We start from the raw sequence: 21,035 nt of genomic DNA on the forward strand, positions 1-21,035 counted from the left end.
CCAAAGTACAAATGATTCCTTAGTTTCTTCATGATCCAAGTAGCTACATTCTGCTCTTGCCACAACACAGAATAGTAAATTTTCTTACTAGGCTATTTTGTCTTTGGGTTTAGTGTTAAAATAAGTCCTGTTTGCAGCTTATTCATCCATTCAGGTCCATTGCTTTGTCTGGCACTGGACCTAACTAATAGGTCCAGTTCCAACAGTTACAGCATATGTGATATGATCTCTCTAACAGCCCATGACATTCCTCTTTTTCCCACCTATAGGTGTGGTATGTGTCCCTGGCTTGTTCTAAGGACCTCACGCTCCTTTGGATTAAACAGATCAAGAGCATTCTGTGGTACTGCTGTGATTTTCTCAAGCAGCTCAAGGTAAAAAAAAAAAAGCAAAACCAGAAACAATAAATATGTCATTTTCACCTGTAGACTTTAGTCTGTATTTTCAGAGTCCCTATCAATCAGAGTTGCTAGCTGAGCCCCTGTTCTGGAAGAGAGGAATTTTGATGCTATTATCAATGTGAGCCCTTCTTTGGTGTGTGTTGGACCCTTAATCCGCTTGCCACGCCACAGCCTCCATGCCAGGGAATCTGTCACTTTCCTTCCTGTTCATTTAATGTAATCAGTACTTTATGATCTACATTATTATACTAGTCAGGCCTCTTGTTACAAGTACAGAAGCCCAACTTGAGCACAGCTAGTATCACCTACCGGTTAAGCAAGGAAGAGAACGCTGTGCTCTAGAATATATTCAGTAACATGGCAGCTGGGGATGAGGAGAGCCAGGGGTTTCTGGATTCTTTTCTCTCATCCCTGCTCCCTTTTGGGGTCACCTCGTCCTTTCCTGCTATAATCATGGCAACCACCAGTTTTGACTTTATAGTCTTATCCTGTCTTGACTAAAGGGAAGAGAGGTCTCCCGACCAGTTCAAAAATGCAGGTTTCTTGTAGGTCCAGTGGAATCCTGGGTTCGTCTCTGAACCAGTCAAAGTGGCAAGAGGAATGGGGTACTGTCACTAACCCAGCCTGGTCCTGTGCTCCCCCACCCCCTTCAGTGTTCTGAAAAGGATGGACAGGGGTGTGAGCAGACATATACAGGAGCCTTTTCTACTTTGCACATAGGGAAAGAGAGGTTTCAGGGACAGAGGCTTGGCAAGGACACAGGTAGCAGCTCAGTAATGGAACGAAAGTCCCCGGACCACCCACCATGCCAGTAATAATCCATTCCCAGCCATCCCTCTTTGGGTGCTCAGGAATGGCTCTTGCCAATGACACAGCCAAGGCAGTGGCCAGCAGCAAGCCACACCTGGCTTTTCAGGTGAGACATGGCTCAGGGCAGGGTTTCCACACTATGTTGCTTGGAGCCCTGGGAGTCCACCAAATGACTCAGGGCCAAGTGGGCAAGATATTTCCCTACCTGCAGTCTGCCAGGCGGATCCTTGTTTATCTGCTGTCTGTGTGCACATTCCACAACAGGTTCTTGGAGGAGAGGCTCTTCTATTTTGAACAGACAAAAAAAAGTTTATGCAAAGAAATAGACATCAGGAGAAAAAGGGCCCTGACTCTGGAGCCAGGAATGTGTGAAATTCAGTCCTGATGCCACTGCTGATTTCCCACGTGACCTTGAATAAGCTGCTTCCCCTCTCTTACTGTCCATGAGCTTAGGGTTTTGAACTCAGTGGTCTCCAAGGTTGTCTCCAAGGTCCCTTCCAGGTGGACCTGCTATAGGGTCTGTGGGCCTAGAAAGCAGTCAGGCCTTTTGCTTAACTTACACTTGGTGAAACAATGAACTGTCATCAAAATTAGAACAGCAGCCAACATTACATGAAGTGAGTTATGTGCCAGGCACTGTTCTTAGTGCATTGTACGCATTAATCCGTTTATTTCTCACAACAACCCTATGAGGAAAGCAGTGTTGTTATTTCTGGTTAACAGATGAGGAAACTGAGGCACAGAGAGGTTAAGAAACTTGCCTAAGCTCACACAGCTAGTAAGTGGTGAAGTCAGAAGGCTGAGCCCAGAGTCCCAGTCATGCTCAATTGCATTTCTGCTCTGTTTCTGCAGAGTTCAGACAGACAGGCAGGCACATGTACATACAGCAAGCCAGCCCTGGTCATCTTGTTTTCTAGGGATTCTCAGTTCTCCATTCCCAGGAATATATGATTCCATGGTCAAGCACTAGAGTGTCAGATTCCTTGTTATTTAACTCCTGAAGTGGTCATTGCCCAAGAGAAAAAGAATAAAGACTGACTTATAATCCTGACTCGGTGATTCCAGGCTGAGTGCCTGTAGAGCACTTGTAAAGTGAACACTTCGCTGTCTGGAATCAGAGGACCTGTGTCTTAAATCTTGCTGTGTTTATTGTTTCCAGCCTGAAATCCTGCAAGACTCCCGACTCATCACCCTGTACCTCACGATGCTTGTCACCTTCACAGACACTTCAACGTGGAAAATTCTTCGGGGAAAAGGTCTGTGGGACTTGCTTCAAAATATTCTGTAACGAACATTTCCACAGAGAGTTCAGGGACCTTTTTTCCTTTGTAAGAAACATTTTTGCCACCACAAGCCTCAGGGAAGGCCCTGAGACCATACCAATGAGGATGCCCTTGGCACTGACCATCAGACTGCGTCACAGTATCCAGAATCCATTCAGCATTGTGTGTTGTACTCTACCCTTCTTTGAATTTACATTTAAAGGCATGGTTCTTCTGATCTTAATTTTTATAATTCCTACAGTGCCTTAGCCTCCAAGTGATAACATTCACTTAAGCCTTGTCATTTTACTTGGAAAATCATTAGGTTGTGAATAATTCTATTTTGCCCATAAAATTTGCATTATAAACTGCCTCCTTCCCTGGTAAGTGTCCTTAGCCCCATGTGTTTCATATGGTCATTTCATTCATCTGTTCAACAAGTAGCCCATATGTGCCAGATGCCGCGAGGCGCTGAAGAGACAGAGATAAGCAAAACAGAAAGGGGCATTGCCCTCCGGGGACTTTAGGTGCTCCCTTCCTCACAGAACTTAATGAGGAAAACAGGCGTGTTTCCTATGAGGAAAACAGGCATTAAATAGACGTCGCTCATAGATATAAAATGACAATAATGTGTTAAGTGCTTGGAAGGAAGCCTGCAAGAGAAATGAGAGTGTCCAGTAGGGTGGGGAGGCCTTGCTTGGTCTGGGGCTCTAGCTTTCCTGAAGAAGTGGTGTGTGAGCTGAGAGCTGGAGAGAGAGCTAGGATTCACAGAGTGAAGAGCGGGGATGAAACAGAAAGCAGGGGAAACTATGCAAAGGCTCCAGGTCAGCAAGGAGGGTTTATTTCAGGCATGACCCTGGCCTCTTGGAGGGAACCCAAAAATTGTTGAGTTCTGGGCATGTCCCATTGAGGAGAGGAGGCATCCCTCCAGAGAAGACAGTGCTAGGCCCTAGGAGAGAATTTAAAAAGGTGCTACAGGAGCTCAGAGGCCAGAGATGTCACTTCTGGCTAGGGGCATGACGGGACCCATCAATCAAGAGGTGACACTTGCGCCAGGCCTTCCAGGAGGGATAGAGTTCCAGATACGCATTGCCTCCCTGTGCTCTGGCACCAGGCCTAAGGGAAAAGGAAGGCAAGCCAGGGGCATCTCATTTCTTAGGGCCTTGGGTGTGGGACACAATTTCCTGTCCCACATCAACAGTCACATTATGGCAAGAGATTTTTTTGTTCTCACTGTTTTCTTTGTTTAGGTGAAAGTCTTCGACCAGCGATGAACCACATTTGTGCAAATATAATGGGACATCTCAACCAGCATGGATTTTATTCTGTGCTGCAGGTCTGTGACCCCTGCCCCCCAATGTGCAACTTCCCCACTCTCCAACACCTGCAGCTGTATTTTTACATTTGCGTTCAGCATACCTGGTGCCCTCCTCAGAAACGCTTTTCATAGGAAGAGCTTGATGCCTGCTGTCCTCTTCTTCCTTCCCCTGCCTTGTCTCACTTGTGGGTCAGGTAAAGGGAGGACAGTGGTGCTGGGATCCCCTGAATGCTCTACATTTTTGACTGCAGGAGTAATCCAGTCTTTTGACATTTAAACTCTGGAAGGAGACCTCAGGGCTTGTTCCCTCAGATTCCTCCTTGGTTGATGTCTAGAATCATATTTCTAGCTCTGTGTCCTCAAACAGCCCTTTCCACTTCGTACCTTGTTGTGCCAGATCATACCTCTAGGGAATCGTTAAGAAAGCCTGATTGCTGTTTAAAGGCACTATGGAATTCTTGAGTTTGAGAAGTAATGTTGATTTTGCCCTTCCTTCTACCTAGCACTGTGATGGGCTGTTTCCTGGTTTGGTTTCACATGCTTCTCACAACAGCCCTGTGAGGTGGTCTGTTGGCAGAAGCTGGTATGACTGGCAGTTGTCTCACTAGAGGAAACTTCTACTTCACGCCATAATTGAACGGCTTCTAAAATAATATGGTGTCTTTAAATTTTAAGTCTGGCATTATTTTTATTAGCTTTTTTTTTTAACTTTATTATTATAGAATTTCTAACCATAATATTTAAAGTAGAGAAAGAGTGGTAGAGTTAACCTCATTACCCAATACTTTCTTCCCTTGCCTTTTGTAAAAACACTGCATACTTTTTTTTTTTTTTTTTTAAGAGACAGGTTGCTCTGTCACCCAGGCTGGCCTCAAGGAATCCTCCTGCCTGGCTTACAGTAGTTTTTTTATCTGAAGGACTCATTTTAGTTTTTTGCTTTTTTATGTACAAATGAATATAAAGTTGGTATCATCCTCTGACCAATTAAAACATTCTTTTCAGGTATTGTTAACCCGTGGCCTGGCAAGACCCCGTCCTTGTCTATCCAAAGGCACTTTAACAGCAGCCTTTTCTCTAGCATTGCGGTGAGTAAGAAACCATAGCTGAGGTGTTGGCATGTTCCTGAATGCTTCCTCCTCTTGGTTTTTCTTTCTCTCGTTACTGGTATTAGGTATAGACTTGCCCACTTTGTCAGAATTTAAGGGAAACGTTGTTCTTAATGAAAGTGAACACATTTGTGACTGCTCAAACTTTTTCTTAATCTTCAGTCTTGAATATTTCTTAATCTTCAGCCCTGAATATTATTGCAGTGTGATCTTTGGAAACTATTCAAAATGAATTTCTTTTATCTAAAAGAGACCAAAATGCAATCATTTTTCCTTTTGAAGTTTTAATTGGCAAAACAAAAAACCTAAGAGCCAGAAGAAGCCCAACAAACGGCAGGGTGAGAGGATTAAGGAAGTAATGTGAACACGCATGTGAAATGTTAGAATTTGGAGGACCAGAGAAGAGGTAATATTTGCCTTCACTTAGTTTAGAGATGTCAAGTACTGAAGAAGCTAAGTAATTCCTTATGGAAATTATACCTGCAATTCTGAGAATTGCCAAATGTAAAACACCATGCTTATTCATAGGTCCAGAACATGTTTAAACTGTCGAGGGGAACACTAGCTTGGGGAGATGTTAATAATCCTGGAAGAGGGTCATGGTGGAACCAGCTTGGTGAAAGCTGCTGCTCTGCCCCCATCTGTGGATCTACAGTACACCTTCATGCTGAGAGCTCTGAGAAGTCCTGCTATGCTAGCCGGACCCCATGGGCTTATTTAACCCGGGGTTGGCCCAAACATATCTGAGCATGGAATACCTCTGCCTTGTTTTTTGGATGCCGTTGATATCCCATGAAATCATTTTCCATGGAAAACCTATTTGAAAAATGATGGGCTAGAGCATGGGTTGGCCAAATTTTCTAGAAAGAGCTGGATAAATATTTTCAGCTCTATGGGCCATACAGCCTCTGTCACAACCACTCTGCCATTGCATCTTGAAAGCAGCCGTAGATTGTACAGACACAAATGAGCATGACTGTGTTCCAGTAAAACTTTATTTACAGAAATAGGCCATAGTTTATAAAACACCTGGTCTAGACTGTGCTTTCCGCTAACCACTAACCAGAGGGGGCTGTTTAAATTATTTAAACTAATATATCCAAAATGTTATTTTTATGTGTAATCAATATTTTAAAATTATTTTAATTAAAATTAAATAACGTGTTACATTTTTCTCTTCATGCCAAGTCTTCAAAACTGGTATGTACTTAGAGCACGTCTGAATTTGGACCAGTCACATTTTTAAGTGCTCAGTAGCCACGTGTAGCCAGTGGCTACCACGTTAGACCGCATGCTTCTAGAGGCTAGACCCTTACACAGAAGAACAGGATGTAACCAGTTATGCTGTCATTAGTTACGGAAGTAGAGCTAATTATCTAATAGACAATTGTGCCTTCATTTCATACTTTTAGAGAAGTTATGTGAGTTGTATTTAATGAGCCCTAATGTCTAGATACAAACAGGTTTTCCCAGAAGCCTAATAAACAGATTCACTGCAACTGTCCCTACCCAAGTCACCTTGTGGGGCAGCTCATTCCAGCAGCATTGCCCGCTGTCCTCTGGCAGACACAGTGAAGGTTAGCACACTGAGGCCTGAACTCTCAAAGTCAGGAGCAGCTCTGCCTCCCCCTCCACCTCCAGAGACACAAGCTCTAGGAGCACCTCACTTTTCTTTCCTGTCCAGCATCCCTCCCCTGCCCCCGGTGTGGTTGTAATTCACATGTAATTCACCAGCATGCTCACATCCAGTCATTCTACCACACTTAAATTCTCCTTTAAGAATATAACCAGCAGCCATCCTTGTAGTTTTTCTTCTCTGTATGTATTAGATTCCACTGTATCACTTGTTAAGGCCAGGCTACTCTAAAGCCTTTTTCCCAAATAGTACTTTTCCCCTCTGAATGTTTGTGTATAATTGAACACAATCAGGACCTTTTAAAATAAGATATCAGTGGTTTCATCATACAGAAATATATGAAAGTCTATAAAATCGTCAGTGGTGTGCCAAGACATGATCACTAAATCCTGAAATAGGAATAGCTAACATTTATGGGCCACACGTTGTTCTAAAACTTTTACACATGTTAACTGACTCCTCACCACATTCTCTGATCTCCGTTTTATTTATTTATTTGTGAGACAGGGTTGCGCTTTGCCATCAAGGGTGGAGTGCAGTGGCATGATCAGAGCTCACTGCAGCCTCAAACTCCTGGGCTCAAGCCATCCTTCCACCTCAGCCTCCCATGTAGCTAGGGCTACAGGCACATGCCCAGCTAATTTTTTTATTTTTAAAATTTTTGTAGAGATGGGGTCTCACAGTGTTGCCCAGGCTGCTCTCAAACTCCTGGCCTCAAGTGATCCTCATGCCTCAGCCTCTCAAAAAGTGCTGGGATTATAGGAGTGCGCCACCACACGTGGCTTTTCTCCATTTTATAGATGAGGAAGCTAAGGCCCAGAGAAGTTAAACCGTTTGCTCTTGGTCACACAGCAGGAGTGGCCAGGCCAGAAACTAAACCCAGGTTATTTAACTCCAGAGCTCATACTCTTTCTTCTTATTCTTTGTACTTGCCTCACATGTTGGACACATTTTTGTATTCTAAGAATAATATATTTTATTTTAGTAAATAGCACGTGGGAACCTTCCCAGACTTGCCCTGTTCCTCACACTGCCATGGCATTGATTATCTGGACCCCTAGTTTGCCCAAGCACCTAGTCATGTACCCACTAGCCCTGGCTTCTGTTTTTCCCCGTATGCCTGCCCAGCTCCCTGGTTGTACTCTGAGCTCTCTGTTAGCAGGGACTGTATGTCAGTCCTACCTGTTTTGTTTATCCTTCCCACCGCCCCCAACCATGTCTAGCCCTGTTAAACATTTGACTAAGCAGTCCACTTACAGACTTTGTCACCCAGGGATACTTAAATGCAGCAGCTACAGGTGGGCTAAAGAAAGATTCTGTTGACTTCATGCTGGGAAAATCGGTAATAAGAAATTGAGGGAGATGTAGGAGTGTTTGCAGTGTCTGTGGTTTTTGAATCTGGCCTCATGCAGACTCAAAAGATCACACCACTCCAAACATTGAGGCAGCCCTGCAGTCCTATAATGCTTCCACTGATAGTCGCTCCCAGTCAGTCAGGCCAAGTTACTTAGGGATATGGCCCAGGATGGAATCCACAGGTTTCTGTGAGAACCGCCAGAGAATGCTCCAGCCCTTTGTGCCCTTGAAACGATGCAGTCCCTTCCTTGCAAATGCGAAGTGACTGGTTGTAGTTTCAGCAGCATTCTTTGTGGTTTGCTTTTCTTCTGTTTAGGGAATTGTGTTATTCTGTTTTAAACTTCTTTCTAACATGCAGAAAATAACATGGTTCTCTTTTCGTGTGCCCCACTCAGATCAGAGAGGTTAGCTCGGTTGGTTAGCCTCATCTAGACAAGTGGTGAACATAGGTACTGATATTTTCAACATTTCAGCCTCATAAAATGTCCTTGTTCCCAAAATGGTACTCTTGAAAGTGAAAGTGTATAGTGTGAATTCTGAGAGCCTAAATACCACTGACACCTCTGCTCATTGCTATTGGAGCACGTTAGCTAGAAGAAACCTTTTTTCCCTCTGTAAGTTGTTCTCTTACCTTTTTTTCTGCATGACCTCTGAGTGATTTTTTAAAGTAACTTTATTGAAGTCTAATTCACATCTCATACGCTTGATTCATTTAAAGCATACCATTCCCTGGCGTTTAGTATGTTCACAGAGTTGTGCAACCATCACCTGCCGAGACCAACTTGGTCGGGGAGACCCTAACCCAGCAGTGCTGGAGGAATTAAAGACACACAGAAATATAGAGATGTGGAGTGGGAAATCAGGGATCTCGCAGCCTTCGGAGCTGAGAGCCTTGAACAGAGATTTACCCACGTATTTATTGACAGCAAGCCAGTGATAAGCATTGTTTCTATAGATTATAGATTAACTAAAAGTATTCCTTAGAGGGGAGACAAACGTATGGGCTGAAATAAAGGGATGGGTTGGGCTAGTTATCTGCAGCAGGATCATGTCCTTAAGGCACAGATCACTCATGCTATTGTTTGTGGTTTAAGAATGCCTTTAAATGGTTTTCCCGCCCTGGGTGGGCCAGGTGTTCCTTGCCCTCATTCTGGTAAACCTACAGTCTTCCAGCCGTGAGTGTCATGGTCATCACAAACATGTCACAGTGCTGCAGAGATTTTGTTTATGGCCAGTTTTGGGGCCAGTTTATGGCCAGATTTTGGGGGCCTATTCCCAACCATCACCACAATCTAATTCCATTAATATTTTATCACCCTGAAAAGAAACCTAATACCCATTAGCAGTCACTCCTTTTTCCCCTCTCCCCAGAACCCCTGGCAACAACTAATCTACTTTCTATCTCTTTGGATTTGCCTGTTCTGGACATCTCACATAAATGGAATCATATAATATGTGGTCTTTTGCTACTGGCTTTTTTCTTTTTCTTTTTTTTTTTTTTGAGACGGAGTCTTGCTCTGTCGCCCGGGCTGGAGTGCAGTGGCCGGATCTCAGCTCACTGCAAGCTCCGCCTCCCGGGTTTACGCCATTCTCCTGCCTCAGCCTCCCAAGTAGCTGGGACTACAGGCGCCCGCCACCTCACCCGGCTAGTTTTTTTGTATTTTTTAGTAGAGATGGGGTTTCACCGTGTTAGCCAGGATGGTCTCGATCTCCTGACCTCGTGATCCGCCCGTCTCGGCCTCCCAAAGTGCTGGGATTACAGGCTTGAGCCACCGCGCCCGGCCCGCTACTGGCTTTTTTCACTTTGCATATTATAATCGGAGTTCATCCATGTTGTAGCATGGATTAGTACTTCATGCATTTTTATGGCCAAATAATATTCCATTATATGGATATACCACATTTGAGTTGTTTCTGCTTTTTGACTGTTATAAATGATACTGCTATGAACATTTATGTACAAGTTTTTGTGTAGACATATGTTTTCATTTCTCTTGGGCATATTCCTAGGAGTAGACTTACCTGGGTTATGTGGTAACTCCATGCTTAACCTTTTGAAGAATTGCCAAATTATTTTCCAAAACACCTGCACTATTTTACATTTCCAGCAGTAGTATGTGAGGGCTCCAGTTTCTCCACATCCTTGTCAACACTTGTTATCTGTCTTTTTTATTTAGCCATCCCAGTGGGTGTACAGGGATGTCTCACTGTCGTTTTGATTTACAACTCCCTGTGATGTACTAGCTAGTGATGTTGAACATCTTTTCATGTATTTATTAACCGTTTGTCTATCTTTCTTGGAGAAATGTATGTTTAGATCCTTCGTCCACTTTTTAATTGGATGATTCATCTTTTATGAGAGTTGTGAGTTCTTTATGTGCTCTAGATACAAGTCCCTTTTCAGAAAAGTGATCTGCAGCTGTTTCCTTCCATTCAATGGGTTGTCTTTTCACTTTTTTGATAGTGTCTTTTGAATCACAAAAGTTTTAAACTTTGAAGAAGCACAACTTACCTATTTTTTTTCTTTTGACACTTGTGCTTTTAGTGTGATGTCTCAGAAATCATTGCCTAACCTGAAATCTCAAAGTTGTGTTTTCTTCTAAGAATTTTATAGTTTTAGTTATGAAGCTAGCATTTAGGTCTGTGGCTCATTTCATTATTTTTTATGTATGGTGTGGGATAGGGATCATTATTTAATAGTATTTATCTTTTTTTTGATTATGGAAGCAATACATACTTATTATAGAAAACCTAGATAAAGCAGAAAAACATAAAAAAGAAAAAAATTCTCATGATTCTACAACCAGAGATACATTGTTGACTTTATCTGTCACCTCAGTCTTTTAAAAATGTATCTATATTTGTGTTTATATTTCAAAACATTATATCTATATATGCTTATATATAGTATATATACTATATGTATACTATATATGTATATATTGTGTGTCTATAGTGCATATATACTTTTAAATACCCTGCTTAACTGAAGTATGAGTTATTAGTGAGCTGTCACAGAGTGAACACACCTGGGTAAGCACCACCCAATAGAGAAATCGATTATACCAGCGCTCCAAAACCCCCTTTTTTCCCTCCCTCCCCATCACAAACTCCTTCCTCTTCCATGTATGTAGTTTTTCATCCTACCTTTTTTTAAAGTTGATTATAGCATGAGCATTCTCTCATGTCAGTAAAATTTCAAAACTGGTTTTTCATAGCTGCACAGTCTGGCATCAGCTACTGTACCATCACTGACTTGCCCATTTCCCTAGTGTGTGTCCCCAGTTTCAGCCTTCAGTTTTCTCAGAAATCCCATGCAGAATAATTTCTAGGGATTTGAGCACGTTGGTGGGGTTGTGCTTTTGTTCTGGATGCACACGGAGACCCTGTCTGAATGAGCGGATCTGTCTGTGTCTAGCCCTGTGATTGCTGCACAGTTCTCAGACAATCTGATTCGGCCATTCCTCATCCACATCATGTCTGTGCCTGCTCTGGTGACTCATCTCAGCACAGTGACCCCTGAGGTAAGCAGGCTCTGTGAGTTCCCCGCGAAAACTCAATTGTGTTTTTGCTTTTCTTCTTAGACATCAGAAAGTAAAATGGCTTCTCTGCTTATTTCCACACCTCCCTTTAATTGTTCTTTGGGACCAGTGGCCATGATAGACACACTTGTGTTAGTAGCCCAAAGAAGTGGGTTCTCATCTGTCCATTTTCTTCTTGGTGTTTACTAGCACATCCTGCATAACCAGGGGTGATCTGCAAGTGATCAGGTTCACTCTCTACAGGAAACTGTTCCTGGCAGTTTCCGATTTAACGGTCTGCCGTTGTTTGCAGCGCCTCACTGTTTTAGAATCCCATGACATGCTTCGTAAATTCATCATGTTTTTAAGAGACGAAGATCGATGCCGTGATGTATGTGAAAGTTTAGAAGGATGCCATACGCTTTGTCTGATGAGTGAGTATCCGTGGCTGGAACTTGACTGTATCCTGGCCATCAGGGAAAGCCCAAGTGTTTTGCCTGTCACTATTCTAGAGATTTGGTTGTTTTTTGTAACAGTTGGAAGTGCTTACAATAAAAAATACATATTTAGATAGACAGTTAAAATAGACATGTAAATTAAAATCACATGGAAAATATACTGGCCTGATAAACTAGTTAAGTGACTGTTAATGAACATTAGATGTCAGCCTTTAGCTTCCTGGCAGTCAAGGAAAAAGTGGAAATGTGGTGAATTGCCTGGATAATTCTCATCTCAAGGGAGAAGGGAGGGAGTAGTTAGGTGGGGCTTATATCAGAGCAACGCCTGCATTACCTATTTTACAGTGTTTTCACTGTAGATGGAAGAAAGGATTTGTTAATAGAAGCATTTGAGGCAGAGGCACAAAATTCTCCTTGCCTACATTTATTTTAGATAGGAAAAGCTGTTTTTTGTTTTGTTTTGTTTTGTTTGAAGACAGGGTCTCACTCTGTCACGCAGGCTGGAGTGCAGTGGCACAGTCATGGCTCACTGCATCCTAGACTTCCCAGGCTTAGGTGATGTCCCACCTCAGTCTCCTGAGTAGCTGGGACTACAAGCGCACACTACCATGACCGACTAATTTTTGTATTTTTAGTGGAGACAGGGTTTTTCACCACATTGCCCAGACTAGTCTCAAACTCCTGGGCTTGAGCAATCCACACGCCTCAGCCTGTGGGATTACAGACTTGAGATAAAAACTTCCCTGGGGCCAAATTTCATGAGGAGTTTATGGTGCGAGTGTTCACTTGAGTGATGTTGACTAACTGGTGAATGTTGAATAACAGCGACTTCCCAGGACATTCAGATATTCTTCAAAGGTCATTTCTTATGTTGACCCTTGATTTTTAAGCATTAATATAATATTAAAATGTAGTACTAACTAAATATCATTTACCTCTGTGTGCCTGACATTTTACCTGCTACTTCATCCTCATATGGACAGTAGGGATCATCAGTCCCATCTTACAAATGAAGAAACAAGTTTGAGACATGGGTTGACAGCCACGGCACACCTTGTCTGTGGCAGAACCAGGATTTGAAGTCAGCTCGGCCTGTTTCTTACCTTTGCACCACATAGCAGCCTCCAGCACTGACAGGTGCCCCTTATGTGGAAATGTCTTCCTGCACATGTGATGTGGCCGCCTGAGTCACAGACAGGAAACAGGGCCGGGAGGCACCAAAGTGTTTGGGCCCATCACACTCAGCCTTCTGTCTCTCTAGGCAACCTCCTACACTTGGGCTCCCTCAGCCCCAAAGTATTAGAGGAGGAGACAGATGGGTTCGTGAGTTTGCTCACCCAGATGCTGTGCTACTGTCAGAAGTACGTGTCCCAGAAGAAGTCCAACCTGACCCACTGGCATCCTGTCCTTGGCTGGTTCTCCCAATCTGTGGATTATGGGTGAGTCCCAGATGCAAATCACTGTCTTTCCTGCCTCTCTCCCACCATCTTCTTCTTCTTTCTTTGTTTCTTCCAGCTTGTGGTGTTTTGTTTCTTATTACAAAAATAATACGTATTCATTATATATTAATAAATTGTGAATAAGAACAAAAGAGGATAAAAACCAGACCATTGTCCTGTAAACCAAAGATAACTTGAGTGAACATCTTGTCAGTTTTCCTATCTAGAAATACTGATCATTTTTTACAAAATTGAAATCATACTATTTTGTGTTTTGTTCCTTCCATTCAGTTATGGACCTTATCGATGTTTTTTCTTCTTCACTGTCACTTTTATTGATTGACTAGACTGCCATGTTTTGGAGATGCTAAAACAAGACAAATGATTCAAAGGGAATAGAAATCACCCAAAATCCTTTTCAAGAGATGGAATATAAATTTTTAAAAGTTTAATTACGAACTTAAAAACATGAGAAACACTAGACTAGAAGAAGGGAGATCAAGTAAGGCGCAGCTTCATGAATTTGAAACATCTACCTGAGCTGAGATAAAGTGGTTTCTGGAGAGAAACCAGCTCTGCTGCCCACCTGTTTTCTTGTTCACGTATCTGCTCAAGGCATGGGGTGCCTGGCAGCAGAAAACTAAAGGCCAGGGGAGGAAATCCCCAAATTTGCTCTTTTTTGTAACTGAGTGACATCCCTGGGTCCTATCTAGTTAAAAAAGACTCATTGCTAGGGAACAGCCTGCCCCAGCGTGACACCCCAGCCTGAAGAGGATGGGGTGGAGGTGCTGAGAGTCAGGAGGCTGTGGGAGGTAAGCGAAGCAGAGCAGCACCTTTGCAGGCAGCCTGCTCTCCGCTCCACTCCCTTTTCTTGGAGGGACTTGGACGACTTGCTTTGCCTCGCTTTCCTCATCTGAAACCTGGGGATAATTTTCACCGTCCCTTTGATAGGGCTTTCTAGAAGGATTGAATGAGATAATGCATGTAAATCACCTACCAGCAGGCCTGGCCGTGCTCAGGGTTGGTGGCTATTAACAATATGATGATCAATGTGGGAACCAGTAGGGAGGGGTGTCACCTCATCTTCTTGAGCAGGAAGGTGACAGCAGATTCCAGGAATTTGAGGGATGCTGAGTGCCGTGTGGAGTCAGGCAGGGAGCCCCTGGAAGGCAAGGAAACACTGAAGAGGCTGCTGAGTCATCTCAATTTGGCCCCCCACCACCTGCAGACCAGCTGTGAGGAGGGAGGCCGTGCAGTGGGTACAAGATTGTTTTTGTCACCTGGGTGGTAGCAAGTGTCTTCAAGAAGAGTGTGACTCATGGAGCCTGGGGACCTGGGGAAAGCAGACAAGATGAAGAGTCAATGCCCTTGACATACCAGACCCTCAGCAATGATTTGTTAGTTTCACTTTTTATTTTTGTAATCTTCTTTGCCATGTTGAGTGCCAGGTCCTAGCTCCAGCTCCCAGAGGAAAGCTGTTAGGAGCTGTGTGGGCTGGCCTTGGCCCTGCATCAGATGAAACTGACAGACCAGGTCTCCTCTGCTCTCTCCTAGCCTTAACGAGTCAATGCACTTGATCACCAAACAGCTGCAGTTCCTGTGGGGGGTGCCTCTGATCCGGATCTTCTTCTGTGACATCCTGAGCAAGAAGCTGCTAGAGAGCCAGGAGCCAGCCCATGCGCAGCCAGCATCCCCCCAGAATGTGCTCCCAGTGAAGAGTGAGTGGTGGGAGCAGGCCCGACCCTGTCGCTCCGCTTGGCTAAAGTGCAGCTCCTGTTTCTTCCTGTGTGGATGTTCCACTGTGTTTGTGGGATGCTCTAACTTTGTTTTTGTTGTTGTTGTTGTTCTTGTTGTTAGAGACAGAGTCTCACTGTATCACCCAGGCTGCAGTGCAGTGGCACAATCATAGCTCACTACAGCATCTAATTCCTAGGCTCAGGTGATCCTCCCACATCAGCCTCCCAAGTATAATAGCTGGGAATATAGGCGTGTACTGCCATGCCTGGCTAATTTTTTTTTTTTCTTTTGTAGAGATGGGGGCCTTACCTTGTTGCCCAGGTTTGTTTCCAATTCCTGACCTCAAGCAATACGCCCACCTCAGCCTCCCAAAGTGCTGGGATGACATACATGAGCCACCACACCTGGCCTCTAGCTTGTTCCACAACAATTTTGAGGCTTGTTAAGTCACTAAGTTCATATATAGCAAAACAAAAAATCCATAGGAATAGAAAACAAGGATTGGGGAAATAGAAATAGGTGAACACAATCAAGATTGGGTCATAAAAGCATATCCACACACGTGTTCCATTAGGGCCACTGTGGCTACCTGTGAACTTCAGTTTGGCGGTGAATGAACGTGAAATGTTTCAGAAACCAACATGAAAAGGGATCTGTGGATGCTTTCTTCTAATTTCTTAGAAGTAGAGCTTTTCTGAGTTCTTAAGAAAATTAATCTCCCATGTGGGACTCTTTATAAAGGAGCCACTCACTGAACCACAGGCGGGGCTAGCACTTCAGTGGCTTTCCTGTCACAGGGTCAGTAATGGGTTCCATGGGAAGGTTCTTGTTGCACACTCATAAAAAGTTATGGAAAGGCCACTAACGCATAATTTGACAGAGTAACCCGCCTGTGGTGGGTTTTCAGGTTCAGGGTGTCTGTTCTTCTGCTACTCAGTGTGTTGCAAAAACTCTGTCTCATAGCTTGCAGTAAGCATGGACTCAGCAAATGTAACTCCAGCAGGATATCAATGGGAAGATTGAAAACAAAGGTAGAATATCATTCAAAACCAGGTGTCAGAACTAGAGGTGGTCATGCCTTACTTCCCTCTAACGGCACAGAAAATAGAGATGTAGCCAGGGCCCCTGCCTTTGCCCCTCTTCCCCTAATATAGTCCTCTGAATTTTTACCATTGTGGGTTTTGAAATTTGGTGATTTCCAGTGTAAGAATCCTATGTGAGATCTGAATATGCCTAGCTTATTCTGAGAAATTTTTGGGTATTCAGAAGAGATCTTTGGATTACATCTAAAAACCTGTTGTTAATGTTTTTCTAATTTATCCCAAAGAAATGCCTTAAATTGAGTGAGTTGCCCCACTGTCTGGCCTGGCTGTGCGTTTAGAGCTCTATTGAAATGCTCTTCCTTTTCCAGGGTGGGATTTGGCAGCTGGCTGAGCTGCTACTCACGTCTTCTTTTCTCCATGCCAGGTCTCCTAAAGCGTGCTTTTCAAAAGTCGGCATCAGTCCGGAATATTCTCAGGCCTGTTGGGGGTAAACGGGTCGACTCTGCAGAAGTCCAAAAGGTTTGCAACATCTGTGTCCTCTACCAGACCTCGCTGACAACTCTCACACAGATCCGGCTGCAGATACTCACAGGTTCGCAGTCCCCAAGGCATCTTCTACACCTCTCACATTTGGCAGTTCGTCTTAGCAAAAGTTGATGTTTTTTTCTGGCTTTTTTGACTCAGAAAATAGATTCTGAAGGAGGGTGTTTTTTGAGCTATTCCTCTTAGAAATTGATCCACCTCAGTTAAATTGCTCATGCTAACCTCAGTCATGAGCACTTCCATCTCATTCCTGTTTTGTGACTCTTATTTTAATTATGAAGTACAATTTACTTTTAAAAAGTTTTTATGTTTTCTGAGTAAAAAAACAAAAAAGATAGGGTTGCAAAAAAAAAAAACTGCTTTTAATTCCATAATCCAAAAACAATCAACTGTGCCTGAGTGTACTGCACATATAACATAAATATATATATATATATTTTTTTTTTTTTTTTTTTGAGACGGAGTCTCGCTCTGTGGCCCAGGCTGGAGCGCAATGGCCAGATCTCAGCTCACTGCAAGCTCCACCTCCTGGGTTTACGCCATTCTCCTGCCTCAGCCTCCCGAGTAGCTGGGACTACAGGTGCCCACCACCTCGCCCGGCTAGTTTTTTGTATTTTTTTAGTAGAGACGGGGTTTCACCGTGTTAGCCAGGATGGTCTTGATCTCCTGACCTCGTGATCCGCCCATCTCGGCCTCCCAAAGTGCTGGGATTACAGGCTTGAGCCACCATGCCCGGCCATAAATATATTTAAATTGAAATATATGGCGATATCCTTTCCTTTCCAGTAATCATTTTACCATGTCACAAATTCTTTGAAAACCTTATCTTTATTGGCTGCATAGTATCTCATCATGTGGATATGCCCAGCATTGGCCTTTTTAGCTTAACATGGAGGAGAGTCCCCTCTGAGCACAGAACTGGGCAACACGGGCTTTTAGGTTGCAGCACAGTTGTTATGAATTGGTCTTACAAGTACAAAAGGCCTTTGTAAACTGTGAAAGCCTTTTGTTACATGAAGGATTAAGAACTTCTCTGCTGCATTTTACATTTTTTAGCATCATAAATCACTGCTTCTCTTTCACACTTATCCATTCTTCAAATATTTATTGAGCGCCCCTGTGTGCCAGGCACTGAGGATACAGAGGTGAACGAGACAGCCGAGTTCTTCGTTCTCAAGGGGATTATATTCAAGTAGTGGGGAGACCAAAAATAAGTAAGTAAAAAGTAGGTCTCATATAACAATGGGCGCTGTGAAAATGAAAATGCTGAGAGACGATGTTGGCTTGGGCTGCAGCAGGATTTCTCAGCCTCAGCATTACGGACATCTTGGGCTGGCCCATTCTTTGTTGTGAGGGGCTGTCTTTTGTGTTTTGGGATGTTTAGCAGCCCTGGTCCCTACTCATAGATGCCAGTAGCACCTTCCCAACCAGCTGTGACAGCCAAACATATCTTCACATTTGGCATTCAGCCAGATGCCTCCTGGGAGGCAAAGTCATTCCTGGTTGAAAGCCACTGGCCTAGTGTAGTGGCAATGGAGATTAAGACAGGAGGATTTAGATTTGTTTTAGAGGTAGAAGATAGGGGTCTTACTGGTAGCTTGGATTTGGGAGTGTGAGGACCAAGGGGTTTAAAGAAGATACCAGGTTGTTGGCCCAACCACCTGTGTGGATAGTAGCACCATTTGCTGAGCTGGGGAAGACCAGGGGCAGGGCCTGTGGGGAGTCTGTTGTGTTGTGGCTGTGACGAGGGAAAGGGGCCTGCCAGGCATGCTGGCAGAGGTGACACTCTGGGAGCATCAGCTGAGAGATGGAGTGTAAAGCCATGGGCTTTCAGCCTAGGGCAGGTTTCCCAAAGATGAGCAGAGGGAGCAGAGAAGGGGCAAGACCATACCTGGGGCACCCCAGCACCTGAGGGTTTGGGCAGCATCTTGAGTGAGAGGAGCTTGGGGTTATGGTTTGTGTCCAGCTTTTTAAATGAGCTCACATTGAAGCTCATTTTCCCAAGTGAGAGAATCCAAATGTAGGTTTTTTAGTCGACTTGAAAATATACACTTTAAGGATGAAGATAAACTAAAGTGTATGTTTGATATTCAGTCTATTTAGCAACTAAGATTATGGAAAATAACACTTGTTTTTAAAATACTGTTGTTTTTCTGCTGTCAACTTAGGAAGTGTCTGTGCTCCTCACACGCATCTGACAGCACTGGCGCCACTGCTGGTCTGTCTGCCATTCCTCTGCCAGGCCCACTGTCTCCATCTCTGTCTTAATGGCTTGATATGCAGCCCTTGTTGAATCAGCGTGTGATGCTATGAGTATTCTAGTCTACGCTACATGAGTCCTTTATACAGAACTTGAGGACATTTGCTTTTCTTCTTTTATCCTATAGGAGTATATTTGTGATCTCCACAGTGTAACTGTTTCTTCTGTTTCTATTTTAACCTGTTTTTGAATTGTGAGATTTCCACATTCTTGGGTATGTTTGATATAACATGGACAGTTGAAAGACTAGTTATGAGTGGGGCATCTATGTAATCACCAACAGATCAAGAAAGTCTTGCTTCTAAAGGCTTCTTTATAACCACATCCTCCTACCCTTGAAAATGTGAGGTCTAAGCTCTAGGCATAATCACTAAATTGGTACAATTCTTGGCTGCCTTTAGAATTCCTTCAGTTCACCCTCTAAGCATCCTTCAATAGCACTGGTAGAGTTCCCCCAACTCCCACTGCTGGCTAATATACTTTCCCCAAACAGTTCTGTATTGAAAACTAAATAATTCAGAGAGTACCCTGTAAGATGAAAGGTATTATAAGGGCTCAAATACAAGGTGAATGTGCTTTTCTGAGAAACACACCTTACTGTATATTCAGTGATACATGGCATTTCAGATCCAGCCATTCTAAGTCAATAGCTGCGTTATTAGATGTAAACTATATCAGTGATATGGCCTGTGTGTCTGATGCCTTGTAGCCATGAGGAAACAAACTTAGAATGTCCTCTGTGTCCCCTTTTGCTTCCTCAGGGTTCCATTTTTGTTATTTCAGAGCATCCTACCACAGTCATTGACTGCATTTCCACTTGTAACATAAGTAGAATAATAGAGGTAGATGGGGGAAGCTTTGCCAAAGGTGGTGAGCCTGCAAGATGGTTTAAGGCGGGGGTCAGCAGACTACTGTGTGGGGGCCAAATCCAGCCCACTACTTGTTTCTGTCAATGAATTTTTACTAGAACAGAGCCAAATGTTTCTTTCTGTCTTTTTTTTTTTTTGGAGACGGAGTTTCACTCTTGTCGCCCAGACTAGAGTGCAATGGCTTGATCTCGGCTCACTGCAACCTCTGCCTCCCAGGTTCAAGCAATTCTCCTGCCTCAGTCTCTTGAGTAGCTGGGATTACAGGTGCTGGCCACCATGCCCAGCTGATTTTTATATTTTTTAGGAGAGACAGGGTTTCATCATGTTGGCCAGGTTGGTCTCAAAACTCCTGACCTCAGGTGATCCACTCACCTTGGCCTCCCAAAGTGCTGGGATTACAGGCGTGAGCCACCGCACCGGGCTGCCAAATCTGTTTCTTTACACATTGTCTGTGGCCGCTTTTGTGCTGTATTGGTAGCACTGAGTAGTTTTAACAGTGTTAGACTAAATTTGGCCTGAGGATGCTTCCATATTTGAAGTCCTTAGATAAGGAACTGCAGCCTAACTTAGTATGTAAACTGACTAGAAGTCTAACTTAGGAGTATTCAGTATTTTTGTAACAAATAGCTGCCAATCACAGCAGCCTAGCTTCAGTCAATCACAGGTGGCCATCTGATCAGACCACGTTCAAATAAGGCAAAGCCGAGGTGTAACCAATCAAACTGTCTCTGTACCTCACTTCAGTTTTGCCCCTAAATGTTGCCTGCCCAGAATGCGGACTGGAGCTGTCTGAACCTCTTCTGGTTCTGAGGGCTGCCTGATGGATGAATTGTTTTTTGCTCAAACTTGGCTAGATTTAACAGCAGAGACCTTCTGGCCCACAGTGCCTAAAAATATTTACTCTTTGGCTGTTTCCTGAAACAAATTGCTGATCCCTGATTTAAAGCATAATGCTAAGTCAGACCTGAGTTCTATTCTTGGCTCTGACATATAGGCTGTGTGATTTGGGGCCAATTGTTTAACCTCTCTGTGTTTCAGTTTCCTCCTGTATAAGATGGGGATAACGCTGGGCCTCAGAAAGTGGAAAGCAAACAATACATACAGAGTGCTTAGAATGGTGCCTGGCACGTAGTCAGCACCCACTAACTACTGGCTCTTATCATTGTTATTCTTGTGGTGATAATGCTTTTCTCCATAATCCCACCTTCTTCTCACGTGCATTAAATGTTCGTAAATAGGTTTAAGTGTTTTGTTTTCCCACTGGATAGGAGAAATA

General features: G+C 43.6%; 1 protein-coding gene across 5 annotated transcripts in view; it reads left to right on the forward strand.

Annotated features, from left to right (window-relative positions):
• UBE3B (ubiquitin protein ligase E3B) overlaps positions 1–21,035 on the forward strand; it is a 62,597-nt gene that overhangs the window by 9,076 nt on the left and 32,486 nt on the right. For 3 of the 5 annotated variants that reach the window (XM_011936057.1, XM_011936065.1, XM_011936072.1), the window contains exons 6-9: positions 270–374; positions 2,371–2,467; positions 3,724–3,809; positions 4,295–4,528. In XM_011936057.1, the coding sequence (XP_011791447.1) occupies positions 270–374; positions 2,371–2,467; positions 3,724–3,809; positions 4,295–4,399 (393 nt within the window). In that variant the 3' untranslated portion in view covers positions 4,400–4,528. Of the gene's footprint in view, positions 1–269; positions 375–2,370; positions 2,468–3,723; positions 3,810–4,294; positions 4,529–4,793; positions 4,877–11,307; positions 11,414–11,723; positions 11,845–13,129; positions 13,308–14,861; positions 15,026–16,511; positions 16,680–21,035 lie in introns of those variants that run through there. The other 2 variants (XM_011936040.1, XM_011936049.1) reach the window with 1 other exon arrangement.

This window comes from Colobus angolensis, unplaced genomic scaffold (assembly GCF_000951035.1).
Source record: "Colobus angolensis palliatus isolate OR3802 unplaced genomic scaffold, Cang.pa_1.0 Scaffold10, whole genome shotgun sequence".
In the NCBI taxonomy this organism is placed as follows: domain Eukaryota; kingdom Metazoa; phylum Chordata; class Mammalia; order Primates; family Cercopithecidae; genus Colobus; species Colobus angolensis.